The sequence below is a fragment of the Mobula hypostoma genome, chromosome 30, assembly GCF_963921235.1.
Source record: "Mobula hypostoma chromosome 30, sMobHyp1.1, whole genome shotgun sequence".
Taxonomy (NCBI): domain Eukaryota; kingdom Metazoa; phylum Chordata; class Chondrichthyes; order Myliobatiformes; family Myliobatidae; genus Mobula; species Mobula hypostoma.
In genome coordinates, this window is record NC_086126.1 from 19077843 (window position 1) to 19097273 (window position 19431).

Genomic DNA, 19431 nt, shown 5'->3' on the forward strand with positions numbered 1-19431 from the left:
TCACTGAGTTCCTGCAGCATTTTGTGTGCGATAATCGGGTTTGATCACCTGTTTCTTTTGTTGCATTTTTTTTTCTCTGTCCTTCGCGCTCGAACTTGCAGGAGCAGCTAAAATCTTCCTTAGACTCTCTCACAAGAAAGACATCAGACTTCCTGGAAATGGAGCAGCAACAGAAAGAGAAGATTTCCAGAGTTCGGGTGAGGATTCCGGGGAGGAGTTTCGGATATTACTATATATCTTTGCTCTCTTTAATGTGGAACAGTAGAGTATCGCAGCTCCAGTGACCTGGATTCGATGCCGTCTCGGTGGATTTTGAATATTATCTCTGTGACCTCGACAGTTTCAGGCACATGCCAAGGACATGCTGACTGAATGGTTAATAACAATTAACCCTGTCAAGGTCGGGGAGGGTGTATGTGAATCAGGTGGTAGGTATGTGGTCAGTGCTGAAGAATAGGCTTCAGGAAAACGTGAGGGAATGGAGTTGATAGGAAGATTGGACTGAATCTTAATATCATCAGGGAATACACACTGTAGTACAGAAAACTAATCTTCATCTTTCATTCGACAGAAACAGTCACACAGCATTCAGTGCAATATCACATCCCAGTTTGAGGAACTGCGCCAGATTATCACTGAGAAAGAGCAGAGTTTACTCAGGGATCTCAGGAAGGAAGAGGCGAGGATTCTAAATCTAATGGAGAAAAATCTACTGGCGATTCATGAGAATATAAGGTTTACTCAGGAGGAAATCTCAAAGTTAAAGGAACAGATCGATCAAAAAGACAGTGTGCTATTTCTCAAGATAAGGTAAAATATTTCAATTTGTTACTGTCAAACGGCACTAAATGAACAGTGGTATATTTGAAAGAAATACAGCACAACGGCCAGTTCTAACGAATCAATTGCCGCTGCTGTCGATCTCGCACACATTGTTATACTTGCATGACGAGCCTTCCAATCACTCCAATAATGACGTTCTAAAATGTTGAAGACTTGTATTTGATCCTTCATTAGCAGCACAAAATCTTAAAACTATGAAACTTCAGCATTTTAATGGTAAATAAACTGCAACTCAGCGATCAAGAAATGATATGACATCCGTCTATCCCCATTTCAAAACTACCCAAAACAAAGCACAAATACGTAACTTATTCCCTTCGCTATTACTACAACGCCACTGACTTGACTAGTCACCACAATAAGCACCCAACACAAAATGCAATACAGACAGAAAACAGATGTGTTGCTGCTACACATGTCATTTACCAATGGCAGTGAACTGCTTTTCACCAGACAAATGATGCAATTATTCAGGGTAGTTGTAGTCCTAAAACTAGATTTCCATTCATTCTGTACATCCCAGGACAGAATGCAAACGTCTCTGAAATGATTGATTCTGATCATAACACAGAGTTGCTGATTGTGTCGTTAATTACCACATTAAATATCCTCTAAAAGTCCCATTAACAGCCAGTTCCAGTCACAGGCTGTGAGTGTGTCTGGAGCGGTGGGTGTGAGGGTCTCTCCGGCACTTAGTGGGACCAAAGAATGTGACCCACACATCAGACTTATCTTCTATATCCGGTTTACACCAGATTTCAGAAACTTTCACTGCCTCGTTACCTTTTTCAGATGTTTCCCATTGTCCATTATGAACAAGCCATTGGTTCCGTCTTCTGCTGTCAATTTTCCTGCTTCACAAACCTCTATCCACCTACTCACCACAACTAGCAACAGTGCTCTGAACTCCATGGACCCTCTTGTGTTTATCCAGTTCCCCTCGACATTTAATCTCTTCTGTTCGGCTTCAAACACTCTTGTGACAGTGAGTTCCACATCCTGTTCACTAAATGTCTTATCGGATTCACTAAACTCCATCTGGAATTTCATCTCCCCACAAGTCTTCCTATAAATAGTTGCACTTTCTTCACCTGCAAACAATCAAATCCATCACTGATCTTAAATTTCTCCATCTTATTACCTTGACGTTGTATCCAGATGAAAATGCACAACCTGTCCTGACTTTCCCGTAAGTTTCATCCTCTCACTTATGGTCTAACTTTCCAAAAACACTCCTTCTAATTAAACCCCTAGTTCTGTATTGTTTGTGTGTGTGAGTGACTGAGGGAGAGGGAATTTTCAACAGTTTGTAATGATTTCGTTGAGATTCGGGATGTGGACAGTAAGTCTAAGTCTAATCAGATTTGTGTTTCATTTATTTCAGGAAGAAGCTCGTTGGAACAGGAGGTAGGACATACTCTTTATTAAAAACCTGTATAGATTTGTACAATGGTTCAAAATTGCAGTTTATAAGAAGCAGTTAAATATTTACAGGATCACTGACGATGTCCAGGAATTGTTAGTGACGGATGAGGCCCAACTGTTTGAAAAATTCGATAACCCCTATTTGTTGAACACAGTGCTGAGAGAAATAATTACTGCCAATAATCGAGGTAAAACTTACGAAAATTAATTTCCCATTTTTCAATTAAGTTGTAATTTGAAGCAAAGATTGTGTGTAATAATGGGCTGAAAGGGAACTAAACTTTGTTCCACATCAACGCCACCAACTGGGAGGCATCACTGTCACATGATTCAGCAGGAGATGTCTGACGACTAAACACACCAGTACAAGACCATAATACAACCAGTACACGGGACTGACAGATGAACCACTGTGTGCTAATCCCAGGCACTCAGCATGAACACGCCAAGACATGAGTTTGAATCTTACCGCAGGAGCTGGGAAATTAACACTGACTTGATGATGTTGTAGGGAGTAAAAGCTTGCCTCAGTGTGGTGACCAGGATTGTCAGAAAAATACACAAGTCCTTCGTGCACTGTGAGTGCAGACTCTGATTGACACCGGTCTTCCTCCTTCTGGATCGGCAATTCTCACTGTTGTTAGAGGCAGAAGAGGGGTGTGGTAGTGATAGGGGACTCAATCGTCAGGGGAGCCGACAGGAGAATCTGTGGATGTGAACGGGACTCCCGACTGGCATGTTGCGTCCTAGGTGCCAAGGTCAGGGTGTCTCGGATCGTGTCCGCAACATTTTAGAGCGGGAGGGAAAAGAGTCAGATATCTTGGTACATATTGGTACCAATGACACAGAAGGTAAAAGCAAATAGGTCCTGAAAATAGAATTTAGAGAGCTCAGTAGAAAGCCAAGAAGGCATACCTCCAGGTTTGCAGTTTCTGGATTGCTGCCTGTGCCACATGCTGGTGAGGGTAGAAACATGATGATTTGGCAGATTAATGTGTGGCTGAGAAGCAGGTGCAGGGGGTAGGCCTTCATGTTTTTGGATCTTGTAAATCTCTTCTGGGGGAGGTACGACCTGTTCAAAAGTGATGGATTCTGACTGAACCCTAGGGGGAACAATATTCTCGCAGTGAGGTTCAATACAGATGTTGGGGGGGGTGTTTAACTAATTTGGCAGGGGAGTGGGAACTAGAGTGAAGGGACTCTCGATAGGGCTGATTTTATAAACAGAGGTAGGGTGCAGTCAGACAGTCAGATAGGGCGGACAGATGCGAGGACAAAATTGCAGCCAAACAGGGTAAGTATCAGTGCAGAAGGGATGGAGAATCTAAAACGGTAGAAAATACAGTACATAAAGCACAAAGATCTCAGTGCACGGAGTCTACGAAATAAGGTGGATGAACTTTTTGCTCGATTACAGATTGTTGGGTATGAGGTTGTGGCCATCACTGAATCGTGGCTGAAGGATGGTTGGAGTTGGGAGCTGAATGTCCAAGGTTACACAATACATCGGTGGTACAAGAAGGTAGGCAGATGCGGCGGTGTGGTTCTGCTGGTAAATCAGTAGAAAGATGTGACATAGGATAGGAAGATGTTGAATCCTCTTGGATTGAGTTAAGAAACTGCAAAGACAAAAGGACCCTAATGGCAGATATATACAGGCATCCCAACAGTAGCTGGGATGTGGATCACAGATTACAAATGAAAGTAGAAAACGCCGATCAAAAGGACAATGTCATGATAGTCATGGGAGATTTGAACATGCAGGTTAATTGGGAAAATCAGGTTGGAAGTAGATTCAAGACAGTGAATTTGCTGAATACTACATGATGGCTTTTTAAAGGAGTTTGTCGTTGACCCTACTCGGAGAACAGGTCTACTGGATTTGGTGCCATGTATTGAACCAGAAGTGGTTATGTAGAAGAACCCTCACAATATGACTGAATTCAGCTTGAAATTTGATAAGAAGAAAGTAAAGTCTGCCGTTGTAGCATTTCAGTGAAGTAAAGGAAATTACAGTGGTCTGATAAAGGAGTTGGCCAAAGTAAATTAGAAGCAGATGGTGGTAGGGATGACAGCAGAGCAGAAATGGTGTGAGTTTCTAGGAAAATGAGGAAGGTGAAGAATAGATTAATTCCCGATATAAATAAATCCTCAAATAGCAAAATAGTACAAGTGCCGTAGTGGACCGACTGATGCAACAACAAAAGTACCACAAAACACTAACACACGTGATTCTTTTCAAACCTTTATTCTTTACCCATAGCATGCTATGGGGGAAGTTACAGACTGATCTCCCACAAGAGCCAGTCCAGACAGTGCCCCCGAATTACACAGTTCTGCACAACTTATAACATTGATCAGGTAGCAGGAAACCTTACGATTACAAGTTTAGATAATATTAGAATCATTTCAATAATATGCTAAGATACAATTATATGTAAAATAATCATTAGTTAGTTAGTTATAATTATTTTAAGCCAAAGCTAGCCCGTCAGTTCCTCATGCCGACCCGTCCCTTTTTCTCCAGAACATTCTAGCCCTTACACTATACTTCCCATATTTAGCTATACCTTGAGCTGCTTCTGCAAGATCAAATAGTTTCTTATTTGAAACTCTGCCTATCTTTAGAGAACAACGATTAGTACGTCACCGGTTGCTGGGTAAAGCGTCTTTTTGACTGTCCAATACAGTAACTAAGGCGCCCAGAAGATGATTGATCATTAGTTAATCATTGTTCTTAGTCTATACCCCTATTCACCTATCCCTTCACTCCATTACAAGGGAAGACAAGCTAATGTAAATGCAAAAGAGAGGGCATTAAACAAAGCAAGAAATAGAAGGAAGACAGAGGATTCGGAAGTTTTTAAATACTTACAGAGAGCGACTAAACGAATCATTGGGAGGGGGAAAAGTAAATATGAAATTGAATTGAGTTGAATTGACTTTATTACTCAGATCCTTCATATACACGAGGGGTAAAAATTTTTACGTTACATCTCCCTCAAAATGTGCAATGTGAAATTTATAGTAATTTATTATAAATAATATGTACAGCATGGTAGCCTATGTAACATAGAAATACAGCTGAGTGAGCATGAGTTAAGCAGTTCGATGGCCTGGTTGAAGAAGCTGTCCACACAGTCTGTTGGTCCTGGCTTTCATGTTGTGGTACCCTTTCCCAGATGGTAACAACTGCTACAGTTTGTTGTTGGGGTAACTCGGGCCTTTTTACACGTCTGTCTTTGTAAAACAAGCTAGCAAACAATATCAACATGTTTTCCAACTATTGTAAAAAAATAAAACGGAGATTAGAGTGGTAATAGGCCAGCTAGAAAATGAGGCTGGATTTATAATAAAGGGGGACAAAGAGATGACAGATTAACTAAATGAGTATTTTTCATCAGACTTCACGGTAGAAGACACAAGCACTCTGCCAGATGCTGAAGGGTTCGAGGGAAGAGAAGTGAGTGCAGTTACTATTTTAAGGTAGAAGGTGTTCAAACAGCTGAAATACCTAGAGGTTCATAAATCACTCGGACAGGTAAACTGCACTCTAGAGTTCTAAAAGAGGTAGCAATAGACATTGTGAAGGCACTTGCAATAATGTTTCAAAAATCATTGAACCTGGCATGGTGTCAGAGGACTGGAAAATTGCAAATGTCACTCCACCCTTTAAGCAAAGGAGGAAGGCAGCAGAAAGGAAATTATGGACCAGTTAGCCTCAGCTCTGTGGTTGGGAAGAAGTTAGTGTCAATTATTATGTATGAGGTTCTGGAATACCTGGTAACGCTGGACAAAATAGGACAAGTCAGCATGGCTTCCTTAAGGGAATATCTTGCCTGACAAACCTGTTGGAATTTTTTGAGTAGATTACAAGTAGGATAGATAAACGGGATGAAGTGGATATTGTATATTCGGAATCTCAGAAGGCCTTTGACAAGGTGTCACACATGAAGGTGCTTACCAAGTTAAAAGCTCATGTTATTACTGAAAAGTCATTGACGTGGTTAGAACATTGGCTGACTGGAAGGGAACAGTGAATGAGAGTAAAGGGATCCTTTTCTGGTTGGCTGTCAGTGACTAGTGTTCCACAGGGGACAGTGTTAGGACACCACCATTTTATTCTGTATATCAAGGAAGGCTGCACAAGGATGACTGGAATGGGCAACAAAGTGGAAAATGATATAAAATGCTGGAAAATTCATGGTAATGCACTCCAGTAGTAGAGATAATACACATTTTTTTTTTTTCACTTTGACGGGTAGTAAATCGAAAAGTCTGAGACGCAAATGGGCTTGGAAGTTCTTCTGTAGAACACCTGAAAAGTTAACCTGTAGGTACAGTCGGTTGTGAGGAAGGAAAATGCAGTGTTAGCAGAGATGTGATGCTGACGCTTTATAAGGCACTGGTTAGGTCTCACCTGTGTGGGCTCCTCATCTAAGAAAATATATGCTGGAATTGGAGAATCTCCAACTCCACCGCTTCCCTCCCCCGCCCCTGCCCGGTCCCAGTGCTGCGCTGCCCGAGGTGGAAAGGGAATTGGGTGTCCTTCTGCAGGATTCACTAAAGGTGAACTTGCAGTTTGAGTCGGTGGTAAGATAGGCAAACCTAATGTGAGCATTCATTTTGAGAAGATTAGTATACAAGAGCAAGGAAGTAATTCTGAGGTTTTATATGGCATCAGTCAGACCACATTTGGAGCATTGTGAGCAGTTCTGAGTCCCTTATATCGGAAAATATGTGCTGGCATTGGAAAGGGTCCAGGATGTTCACAAGAATGATTCTGGGAATGAAGGAGTTAACATATGAGGAGTGTTGAGGGTTCTGGTCCTGTACACATGGGAGTTTATAAGAATGACTGATGTATTATCAGTCTCAACCCTATTCTCCTCCCTCCTCCCAATAACTGTTGACGCCCTGACTAATCAAGAAGTTTGCTGATCAACTTCTGTTTTAAAAATCAAAGCGAGAAAATCTGCACATGCTGGTATTCCAAACTACGCAGGTCCTGATGAAGGTCTCACATCATCTCTCTAAAATCTATCTGGAGAGAGTGGATGTTGGGAGGATGTTTCCTACAGTGGATGAGGCTGGGACCAGATGCCACTGTCTCTGACTATACGGATGTCCATTTAGAACAGAGATGATGAGGATAGTGAATCTGCCACAGGTCCCTGTGAAGGCCAGATACTGACGATGTTTAAAACGGAGCAACAGACACAAAATGCAGGAGGAACTCAGCAGGCCAGGAAGCATCTATGGAAAAGAGTGAACAATCTACGTTTCAGGCTGAAACACTTCATCAGAACCTGTGTTGCTTGAGGGTCCCTGCAAATTCATCCCCTTTCCTCATGAGGGGCTGTTGGTGATGGGGCTGTGAGAAAGGGGACAGAGGGATCCTCATCTCCCATCTTTGTCCCCCTCCACGTGTTCTCGTTACATCTACACACACAGGCTTTCCACCCCTCCCCCATCTGGTTCTGGTTCAATCTTCCATTCATCTCTCCCCTACTGATTCCCATTATCAACTCCTTTACTATCTTGACTCTTCACACCTCACACTTCACGCTCACAAATTAATGTTCAGATTGAATGAAGCGCCTGGTCATTTGCTTTACTGTTCTATGTTCTCTGGTTCATGTTTAGAAGAATGAGAGGAGATCTCAGGGAAACACAACTTTTTTCACGGGTCAACAAGCAGAATATAGGGAGGATGTTTCACCTGTCTGAGGAAACATGGAAAACCTACAGCACAATACAGGCCATTCGGCCGGCAAAGTTGTGCTGAACATATCCATACCTTAAAAATTACTAGACTTCCCCATAGCCCTCTATTTTTTCTAAGCTCCATATACCTAACCAAAAGTTTCTTAAAAGACCCTATCGTATACGCCTCCAACACCGTTGCCAGCAGCCCATTCCACGCACTCACCACTCTCTGAGTAAAAACAGTTACCCCTGACATCTCCTCTGTACCTACTCCCCAGCACCTTAAACCTGTGTCGTCTTGTGGCAACCATTTCAGCCCTGGGGAAAAACATCTGACTATCCACATCATTTTCTCATCATTTTATACACCTCGATCAGGTCACCTCTCATCCTCCGTCGCACCAAGGAGAAATGTCAAGGGTTAGGGGTCACTGTCGTTGGGATTTTCAGCAGCCGTGGAGAACGGAGGAGGTCTGGGGGTTCTTAGCCATTCAGTTTACTGATCCAAGGTCGGACAGCATAGAAATGTGCCCTTCAACCCATCACCTCTGTGCTCACCTATTTACCCATCCACATTCATCCCTTTGGCCAGCATTAGGTCAGTCTTAGTCTGTGCCTTGCCCGTTGAAGTGTCTGTCCCAGTGTTTCTTAAACGCAGAGGACTGGAGGCCTGTGACCTGCAGAGGTCGGTTCTGCGGCCGGGGTTGTTTGTCTTTCATATTAATGAATTGTATGAGAATATAGGTGACCTAGTTAGTAGGTTTGTGCGTGCACTGAAATTCATGATATAGTGGACAGCGAAGAAGATTATCTAAGTTTACAACGGGACTTTGAGCAACTGTAGTGTTGGGTGCAGAGACAATGTTTTAAAATACATATTGACAGGTACTTGGATAAGAAAGGTGGAAAGGAACAATGGGCAAATAGGACTAGCTCTTTAAAGCAAGTTGGTCGGCACGAACAAGTTGGGCCGAAGAGCCTCTGCGACCTCCTGTTTAAATCCACTGAACCACCCGCTTCCCAACTTAATCCCCTCCCCGCTTTCCTGCACTCGTTTCTGATGTTTATCTCCCCTATTAATTTCTGCTCTTGAGGGAAGATGTCGACCTCAACCGTAGACTGTCCATCTCTCTCCACACATGCTGCCTGACCCACTCAGTTCCTCCAGCATTTTGTGTCTATTTGATCGGGTAATCTCTGCTCTGAGTCCAGCGGAAAACTCTTGGAGAGACATCAGTTGTCCATCTGCTTTTGTCGGGTCAAATCTCGGGAAAGGTTCGTGTCGGTCTCTTCCCCCCGATCCCCGGGGCCGCGCTGCCCGAGCTTCCCCCCGATCCTCGGGGACTCCCTAATTCTCTGCTTCTCCCCCCAGTCGCTGTCACCCTGGACGTGGAAACTGCGAATCCGTGTCTTGAGGTGTCTCAGGATCGGAAGAGTGTGAGACGAACCAGGATCCGGAGGAATCTCCCTGACACCAGGAAGAAATTTACCTTCTGGGAATGTGTGCTGGGATCAGAGGGATTCACATCGGGGAGACATTACTGGGAGGTGGAGGTGGCGGGGAATAGCGACTGGTGTCTCGGAGTCGCCGCAGAGTCTGTGGAGAGGAAGAGATTGTTCATTCTGAGTCCGCAGACCGGATTCTGGGTTATTGGGCGGGATGATAACGTGTTACATCGGGATTGTGACATGTTCGGTGTTCTCCCCTCCCCTGAGTCCCGTCTCCCTGCTGGTCCCATCCCCGAGAGAGTGGGAGTTTATCTCAGTTACGAGTCCGGAACAGTTTTATTTTACAATGCCGAGACCAAGTCCCATCTCCACTCCTTCACTGGGAATAAATTCACTGCGAAACTTTATCCTTTCTTTGCGACCTGGGATGAAAAGGAGTGGGTGAGAATCTGCTCCGGTTCCGCTCCGGGTCTGTAAACGGGTCAGGTCCCGGGACCCGCGTCAGGAGTGAAGTCCCTGTAAATACAAATGTACTGAGAGTGAAATAAACACGATATAAGAATTATCGTTCAATTATTTTAACTCCTTTACGGCATCCGTCTACCAAACAGAAGCACCGCGGATTCAGCAGCAGCCGTGGGCGGTGGGTCCTGAGCTCCCCCGGGTCCTAAAGTCCACTCGTAAATGCACAGTTTTAATCGGACCAGTTGGGGCGGCGCTGACTGGAAAAGCGTGGTCAGGGTGAATCTTGGTAAGACCATAAGACACGGGAGCAGAATTAGGCCATTCAGCCCATTGACTCCATTCCGTCATTCCATCATGGCTGATCCCGGATCCCACTCAACCCCATACACCTGCCTTCTCGCCATATCCTTTGATGGCCTGATCGATCAGGAAATGATCAACTTCCGCCTTGAATATAGCCACAGACTTGACCTGCAATGCAGCCTGTGCAGAGCATCCTACAGGTTTACTACGCTGCCTGAAAATATCCCTCATTAAAATGGTTTTTAATTTGCCTTTTGTTGAATTTTAAAAGCATCCCAATAATCCAACCCCACTCATTTTGCTACCTTATATGCCATTTCCACAGATTTAATGCTGCCCTTTACTTCACTTGTTTGATACGTATGCCTACCCCTGCCATTTGAGAACTTCACCTGTGGGACATGTCTATCCTGCGCCTTGTAAACTATTCCCAGATGCTTCAGCCACCTCTGCTCAGCTGTCATCCCCAGAATATCCTCCTTCAATTCACCTGGGCAAGCTCCTCTCTCATGACTCTGTAATTTCCTTTATTCCCTTGTGAGACTGATACATGTGACTTGGGCTTTCTGTCTCAAATTGCAGTATGAATTTAATGCATTATGATCACTACCTCCTAGGTGTTCTTTTACTTTAATTTCCCTAATAAGATCAGAATAATTACACATCACCCAATCTAAGATGGCTTTTCCTCAAGTAGATCCCAACACACGCTGCTCTAAAAAGCCGTCTAGTGGGCATTCAACAAAATCCCTCTCTTGAGATCTGATACCAACTTGATTTACACAATCCCCTTGCATATTGATTTCCCCCCAAAAAATTGTGACATTACCATTATTACATGCTTTTTCAAGCCGCAGCTGAATTTACTTAAAGTCACTCCCATAACTTAATGAAGTTTTTATCTGAAAACTATCTGCCCCCCCCCCCACAAATATTGTACTGAGGACTGTATTTGATTTTGTTCAGCCTTATACGCTTCACACTGTAATAATATGAACAAAATGTACATAATGTCCACGACACAGAATTAAGTTTTCCAATTAGATACAAGTGTGGCACATTGTCAAGTGGTTAGGGCGTTGGGCTCCCGATCTGTAGGTCGTGGGTTCGAGTCTCGGCCAGGCAGCGTATTGTGTCTTTGAGCGAGGCACTGAACCACACACTGCTCCAGTCCACCCAGCTGAAAATGGGTACTGGCAAATGCTGCGGGTTAGCCTCGCAATAGACTGGCGACCTATGGTGGGGCGGGGGAGGGGGAGGAAGTCCCGTACTCTCAGTCGCTTCATGCCACAGAAGCCAGCATGTCTTGCCATAAGGCCCTAATTCTGAACCCTACCAACCCCTTAGCTTCGGATTTGCGAAGTGGGAAGTCTATACCCACAGATGAACTTTCAACAGCTTTTGTTGCTAAACAGTTAATCCTATCACCCTAACAGTGTGATGTGCAGGGCCCATATGGTGCAGACTTATAAACCGAAGTTTGTATATGAAATATTGTTTGATGAATTTCCAACAGTCAATCTGACCTACTGCTTGACCTACCTGTTTTATGACTCAGCAAAACTGAAAAGAAATCTGAAAAAATTTGCAAGGACCAATGTCCTCCACTCACTGTAATGACGACACACAATTCTGCTTCATATAGCCATAAATGGCTGGTAAGTGATTTCTTTATCATTACCTGAAATTCGGGCGCACACAAAAATAAAACAGCCACACCAACATTCCCAGTTAAATTATATTTTAATCCATCTGTAAAAATGGTTACTGTATGATAATAACTTTCATTAATATACTCATGAAACAACAGACTCTCAGGCAGAACCGAATCCAATCGTGTAATCTGAAATTAACTAAAGTCATTGTCAGAAACAAGGTGGGCTTACCGAGAAAGCTACAGTGGGACATATTGTATCATCCAATACATCCATATTCCAGCGTGATAAGAACACAGCCACACCGAACAAAAAAAACAGACTTCTTGTGATGTTCCCAGCAGGCCTATAGCACACAGTTAACTGGATGATCATTTCTTTGCCCCCCCCCCCCCAATATTAATCCAGCATGTTAACATCAAGTCAACCTCTGTCATTGTGAGGGCAATTGTCCCATTTCAACCAGTAAAGAAGAAACAGGGGACGGCCTTACCGCACCACATCCTTCAGCCTGTGGTTTTATCACACTCAACCATTTTAAAGTTGAAGATGAAGCTGATCCAGAAGCCACACAGGCATAATCAAGGATAGGTTGACTTTCAACAAATATAAATGGTCAACAAAGATTTTCGTGCTCCACCCAAGAATACCCACAATGATGTCTGAGGAGATTTAATGCTCCTTTGTATTTGTCAATTATTTTACTGATATGGTGCTTCTGTGTCAGCGTATTATACATCCACATCCCTGGAAATCTTACCACTGACACTTCCTCAAGAGCTCAAACGTATAATTTCGAATCAAGAACAAGTCTATTAATCCTGCTTGTAAAACACCTAACATGTTTCAGCGACTGAAAGCTCAAATCTTTAACTATTTGCCCACTGTTCAATCGCATTAATTGAAAATGCATCCTATTTACCGTAAAATTGAAATTATTAACTCTAATCTATAAACACAGAATCAGAATCAGGTTCATTATCACCAGCATGTGACGTGAAGTTTGTTAACTTAGCAGCAGCAGTTCAATGCAATACATAATCTTGCAGGGGGAGAAAAAATGATAATACATAAAGTAAAACATAATAATAAAAAAATAAACAAATAAATCAATTAGATTATGTTAAGAAAATGTTTTAAAATAGAAATACTGTCTATTAAAAGAGCGAGATAGTGTCCAAAGCTTCAAAGTCCATTAAGGATTCGGATGGCAGAGAGGAAGAAGCTGTTCCTGAATCGCTGAATGTGTGCCTTCAGGATTCTGTATCTCCCACCTGATGGTAACAGTTAGAAAAGGACTTGCTCTGGGTGCTGGAGGTCTTTCATAATAAAGCTGCATGATCTTCATACAGTGATTTATCCACTGGAGTACCCATCTCAAAGAAAATATCATTAATCATAATATTAAATAATAAAGGGTTAGAAATACTGCCTCTGGTTTTCCAGTCTCTGTCTCATAGAAACACAAAAATAGAATGCCCACCGGTACCTGCACAGACATGTCATTCTATTCTTCCAAAATCCACTCCAATAAAACGCTTTATCACCACTCTTTCCGAAATATAATTCAAGCGCTCGATTACCATACATCCCATCAGGTTACATAAATCAGATACTAACGATATAGGCCCATAACTAGAAGAATCAGACAGCGATCTCCCAGGTTTTAGAATAGGCACTACTGCGGCCATTTACCATGAGGAAAGTAGATGGTCTGACGTTCAAACACGATTCAAAAACTCAATATTTTCTCAAGAGAGAATTACATAAAGTTACAATTACATATATAAGCCCGAGCTGCATTAATAATGGCGTTCTTAAATTTCTACAAATGAAACTTTACATCGGTGATACTATCAACACTTCCAACACATCAGGTTATTCACTCAGAAAAATATCCCTTCATTGTTTAACCTTTTCACTTACATTATCGTAATTATAAATCTCAGCAAATGACCCAGCCAGTAACACAACCTTCCCTGTTTCAGTAACAATAATTTTGCCCTCATTAATCAATACTGAAATATTAAGATAATTTAAGATCTCCGCATTTTCTAAATCATACCGCTAATTGAAATATCCTTTCAAATATTACGTTGATATGGCCTCCAGTAAATCACCGTCTTCCTCACCACGTCCTGTGCAATTTTATTCTTAATAATGTCACTTGGAGTCTGATGCATCATCACATAAAACCTTACACTTCTCCCAATTTGCTTTATCAAACATCCTACCTCGTACAAGTGGCTTTCTGTGCCCGATATAAATCCAAACTCAAGCTCATAAAGTCAGGAAAGCTGACTGACGTTCATACTAACTAATCACCATATGAGTTCTCATTTGACGAACAGGCACCTCAGCCTATGGCAGAAGGGGATAGCGTTGGGTCTGAGCTACGATAGACTGGTGAAAATCTGGACATATTCAGCCCCTCCTCTTCCATTCCATCGCCATGGCGGAGTTTAGCGAGTCGCAGCTGTCGCTGGTCGCCGGCGCCCCTCGGCGCCAACAAGGACGGGCGCAATTCTCCTTCGATGCCTTGGTGAGTCTACTTCGGCAATGTTTGTGGTGGGTGAATGTGGTGATATGACGTGTCAGAACCTGATTTGAACGAGTTCTGAGCATGCGTAGAAATGATAGAATAATGTAGGACATGGTACTGTAAGAATCGTTGTCTGATTGCTGCTGTAAATAAAAGTTCTATTTTTTTTCCAGAAGATGTTTCTTTATTAGTAACCCAAGGTACGTAGAAATATAGAGAACACAACGTGGTGTCAGAAGTCGGTCTGGAAGAATAATGCGTTTCCTAACACGATATAAAGGAACATAAGAAAAAAAGTGTTCGAACTGTTTTGGTGTTCGCTAACAGTTTTACAAATGGAAGGTTTTCAACCTCCACCGACACTTCAGTTGTCTGGGAACGTAGCTGAGAGCTGGAGAAGATTTAAGCAACGTTTTGAAATGTATTTATCGGCAATATAAGCTGACCGAAAACCTGAAAAAAACAGACGCTGATCTTCTACTCCACCTCATAGATGGCGACGCAAATGAGGTATATAATCATTTTATTTTTGAGAATGAAGATAACTTATTGGAATCGATAATTAAGAAATTTGAAGCATTTTGTATACCGAAGCGTAGCATTACTTAAGAAAGGCATTTTTTTTTTTTAACATGTGCGCAGAGAGCTGCTGAAACAATTGACCATTATATTACGGAGTTAAAACACAGGAGTAAAACATACGAGTTTGGAGAACTAACAGACTCTCAAATTAAAGACAGTATTGTTGTTGCATTCGGAATAATGAGCTGAGAGAAAGGCTGCTAAGAGAACAAGACATAGATTTGGTAAAAGATTTGATGCTCTGAAAAGCTTCGGAAACCATAACGTCGCGGCCTAAAGATCTTTTAAACGTAGACACTTTAAAAAAGCGCAAAGATATTAGAAAAAAAAATACAACAACAAAACCAGCAGAGGGCAAGACGTCATCTGATAGCAAAAAAGCTACGTGATCGCTGTTGGCGGCAGCATCGGCCAAAACGTTGTCCAGCGTATGGGAAAATGTGCAACGATGTGGTAAGAGTAATGATTTTTCACCCATTTGCAGAAGTAGAACTTGAGTTTTATATCGATGTGCTTTATGAAAACAAACAAAGTAAGAATGACTGGACTATTCCATTACCAGTGAAGCAAAGCAATATTCTGTTTAAACTTGATACTGGAGCACAAGTAAATTCACTTACAGATCCTGAATTAAATACATTAAGATCAAGACCAAAGTTACATAAGACAAAATATAAAAGTAACTGGGTATTCAGGTGAAGACATTCCAGTTAAAGGAACGTGTGTGGCAAAAGTATGACACAAATTGCGCACACGCTTTCGTTTGTGGTGGTGCTAATATATGTACAGTCAATACTGGGTTTATCTGCCTGTGAGAGCCTGAATTTGGAGAAAAGCGTGTTAGTCCTGGACAGTGACACAGAGTCAGATTAAAGTGACTTGATGAAAGAATATGAAGACCTGTTCAAAGGGTTTGGTTCAGAACAGGAGTCCACACGATTAAAATTGACAACAAAGTGCAACCCGTAGTGCATCGATGTAGAAGAGTATCTTTCGCTTTACAACATCAACTAAAAACAGAGCCAGACAGAATAGAACGGATAGGAGCCATAAAAAAAAATGATGAACCAACTGAATGGGTCAATTCGCTTGTCGTTATTGATAAGAAAAATGGAAAATTGAAGTATTAGTTAGATCCCAGAGACTTGAATCGAGCCGTTAAAAGAGAGCATTTCAAATTGCCTATTCGTGAAGAAATTATGTCACAGTTTGCTAATGCAAAGTACTTTAATAGATTAGATGCATGCTCTGGATTCTGGCAACTGAAACTAGATGACCCGAGTTCAAAGTTGTGTACCATTAACAATCCTTTTGCCAGATACTGTTTTCTTCGGCTTCCGTTTGGAATTGCCTCAGCTGCGAAGTGTACCATGAAACCATTCACTTGTTATATGAGCTATTGAGAACGTGGATCCATCCATGGACGATATTACTGTTTGGGGATCAACTAAACAAGAGCATGACGCCAGACTCAGACAAGTCTTTGAGGGAACACGCAAGACAAACCTGAAGCTGAATAACGACAAATATCAGCTAGGAGCGACTGAACATACCTTTGTGGGTGAACTCATCAGCAAGGAGGGTGCGCGTCCTGATCCATTGAAGGTTTCTGCTATTGAGAACATGCCAAGACCGCAATGTAAAAAGGAATTTCTAATTTTCACGGGAATGATCAACAAAATGGGAAAATTCATTACTGATCTTTTGGAACTGTTTGCTCCATTGAAGCAGCTAACGAAAAACAAACAAAAAAAAACGAATGGAACTGGAATCAGGAACAGGAGAAGGCATGGCAAAATCTCAAGAAAGTGCTCACTAAAGAACCTGTGTTGTAATTCTGTGATGATGAGAGACCCATCAAAATCTGATGTGATGCATCTCAAGCAGGCTTAAGGACAGTATTACTCCAGAAACATGGTCAGGAATGGCTACCACTGGCATACGCGTCTCGTTCATTATCTGATCCAGAAACCAGGTACGCCCAAATTGAAAACAAAATACTCAGCATTATGTTTGCTTGTGAGCGATTTCATCAGTTTGTGTCAGAGCAATTTATTGATGTTGAAACTGATCATAAGCCTCTGATTGCATTGTTTCACAAACGTCTAAGCATGGTTCGGAAATTGCACCATCTCGCATCGTAATTCCCTGCAGCAGATAGTGAGGTCAGCTGAGAAGATCATCGGGGTGTCTCTTCCCACCATTACAGAGATTTACACCACACGTTGCATCTATAAAACAATCAGCATTGTGCAGGACCCCACGCACCCCTCATACAAATTCTTATCCCTCCGGCTATCTGGTAAAAGGCACCAATTATTTGGGCTCTCACGACCAGAAAGTCATCAGATACCTTCATACCCACAGCCTGGACTGACACTTCTATTTATTTATTATTATAAACCTACTGCCCTCTACGGTGCACATTGTCTTGTTTATTAGTTATTGTAATGCCTGCACTGTTTTTTTGCACCTTATGCAGTTCTGTGTAGGTCTGTAGTCTAGTGTAGCTTTGTGTTGTTGTTTACGTAGTTCAGTGTAGTTTTATGTATTTTTCATGTCGCACCATGGTCCTGAAAAATGTTGTCTTGTTTTTAGTGTGTACTGTACCAGCAGTTATGGTCGAAATGACAATAAAAAGCGGCTTGACTTGACTTGACTTAACTTGAATGATGATCGAATTGCAAAGATATGCATTCAATGTAACATACACACCTGGATAATCCATGTACATGGCTGACACACTTTCCAGAGCTGTGGATTCAAAAACAAAATACATTCACAGAGACGCTGTTGATGTTCAGGCATTTGTTAATAGAGATTGTACCTGTTTCTGCAGAAAAGTTGAGACTGCTGCATCTTGAGACAGAGAAGGACAAAACTTTCAGTCAGATAATACAAGTGGCGGTGGATGAATGGCCAGATAATAAGTAGTAAAGTAATATTGTAACCGCGGATCAGAACTTTCCATTGCGGATGGGATATTGTACAAAGGTAGCAGAATTGTGATTCCTATAAGTCTCCGAAAAGAAATGCTTGCGAAAGTTCATAAAGGCCACCTAGGTATTGAAAAGTGCAAGAGAAGGTTCCGGGAAGTGATGTTTTGGCCCAGGACGAGTCAAGAAATTTCAGAATTGGTGTCTACTTGTCAAGTATGCCTTAAATACCAACCTAGTAACCCTAAGGAGCCACTGCATCCACGTCCTAGTCCTCAGAGACCTTATCAGAAGGTAGGCTTTGATCCTTTCGCAAATGACAACAAAGATTATCTATTAATAACAGATTACTACTCATTGTATCCTGAAGTTTGTGGTCTGAGCAGAACAACTGCAGAGAATGTAATTACATGCATAACATCGTTTTTTGTTTTCCCAGACATGGTATACCTGATGAAGTTTTCACAGACAATGGTCCCCAATTCAATGGTGAATGCATGAGATATTTTGCTCATGAATGGGTTTTGTTCATACAAAATCTAGTCAATTTTTCTTTCAGTCCAATGGATTAGTTGAGAAGTCGGTAGGAGTTATTAAGAAACTGATGCACAAAGCCAAAGATAGTGGAGGTGATTTTTATAAAGCTTTGTTAGCCTATTGCAGTAGTCCACTTCAATGCGTATTTTCACCGGCTCAGCTCTTAATGGAACGCCGTTTGAATTCCCATCTGCCAATAGATGAGAGGCTTCTGAGAACAGAAGAAGGTGAACAAGTGAAAAGATTGAAAGATGAACACAAAGCAAGGCAGAGAATATAGTTTGACAGGTGTTCGCGTCCATTACCTGAACTGCATCAAAGAGATAAAGTAAGGATACAAGACAAAATGAACACATGGACACAGAAAGCTACAGCACTTGAAGAAGTACAACCCCAGATCTTACATGGTCCAAACAGAAGAAGGAGCAGTGTTAAGAAGAAATCGCAAAGACATCAAGAAAGAGCCAGCTTCAGAGTTTCATTTAACTGATGCAGACCAGACAAAACACGGAAATAATGAAACACAGGAACGGTGTGAACCAGTTAGAAGATATACTCGTGAGACTGATGGCGAGATGTTAAATTATGCATTTGCTTTGGTTAATGTTGCTAATTATTTTTTTTTTTCTTTTTAAGGAAAGGAAGATGTGGTGATATGACGTTTCAAAACCTGTTTGGAAAGAGTTCTGAGCATGCGCAGAAATGATAGAATGATCTTGAACATGGTACTGTAAGAACCGTGAATTAATTGTTGCTGTAAATAAAAGTTTTATTTCTTCCAGAAGATGTTTCTTTATTAGTGTTGTGTAATGAGCCAGATTTGATAACGGAACTCGAGGCAAAGGAGCCATTAGGAGGTAGTGACCATAATATGATAAGTTTTAATCTACAATTTGAGAGGGAGAAGGGAAGATAGGAAGTGTCAGTGTTAGAGTTGAACAAAGGGGACTATGGACACATGAAGGAGGAGCTGGCAAAAGTTGAA

At 41.9% G+C, this 19431-nt stretch overlaps 1 protein-coding gene and 1 long non-coding RNA gene across 2 annotated transcripts in view; both read left to right on the forward strand.

The window, feature by feature from the left end:
* The window catches only part of LOC134339559 (uncharacterized), a 72223-nt gene that overhangs the window by 1020 nt on the left and 51772 nt on the right, over nt 1-19431 (forward strand). Inside the window, exons 2-7 of the mRNA XM_063036185.1 lie at nt 102-197; nt 572-810; nt 2228-2250; nt 9350-9895; nt 10038-10132; nt 14278-14391. Coding sequence (XP_062892255.1) covers nt 102-197; nt 572-810; nt 2228-2250; nt 9350-9895; nt 10038-10132; nt 14278-14391 — 1113 coding nt within the window. The remainder of the gene's footprint in view (nt 1-101; nt 198-571; nt 811-2227; nt 2251-9349; nt 9896-10037; nt 10133-14277; nt 14392-19431) is intronic.
* LOC134339536 (uncharacterized) lies at nt 11798-19200 on the forward strand. The gene is made up of 4 exons (XR_010016424.1): nt 11798-11852; nt 14201-14391; nt 14565-14901; nt 19083-19200. It is a non-coding gene; the product is annotated as an uncharacterized LOC134339536 (long non-coding RNA).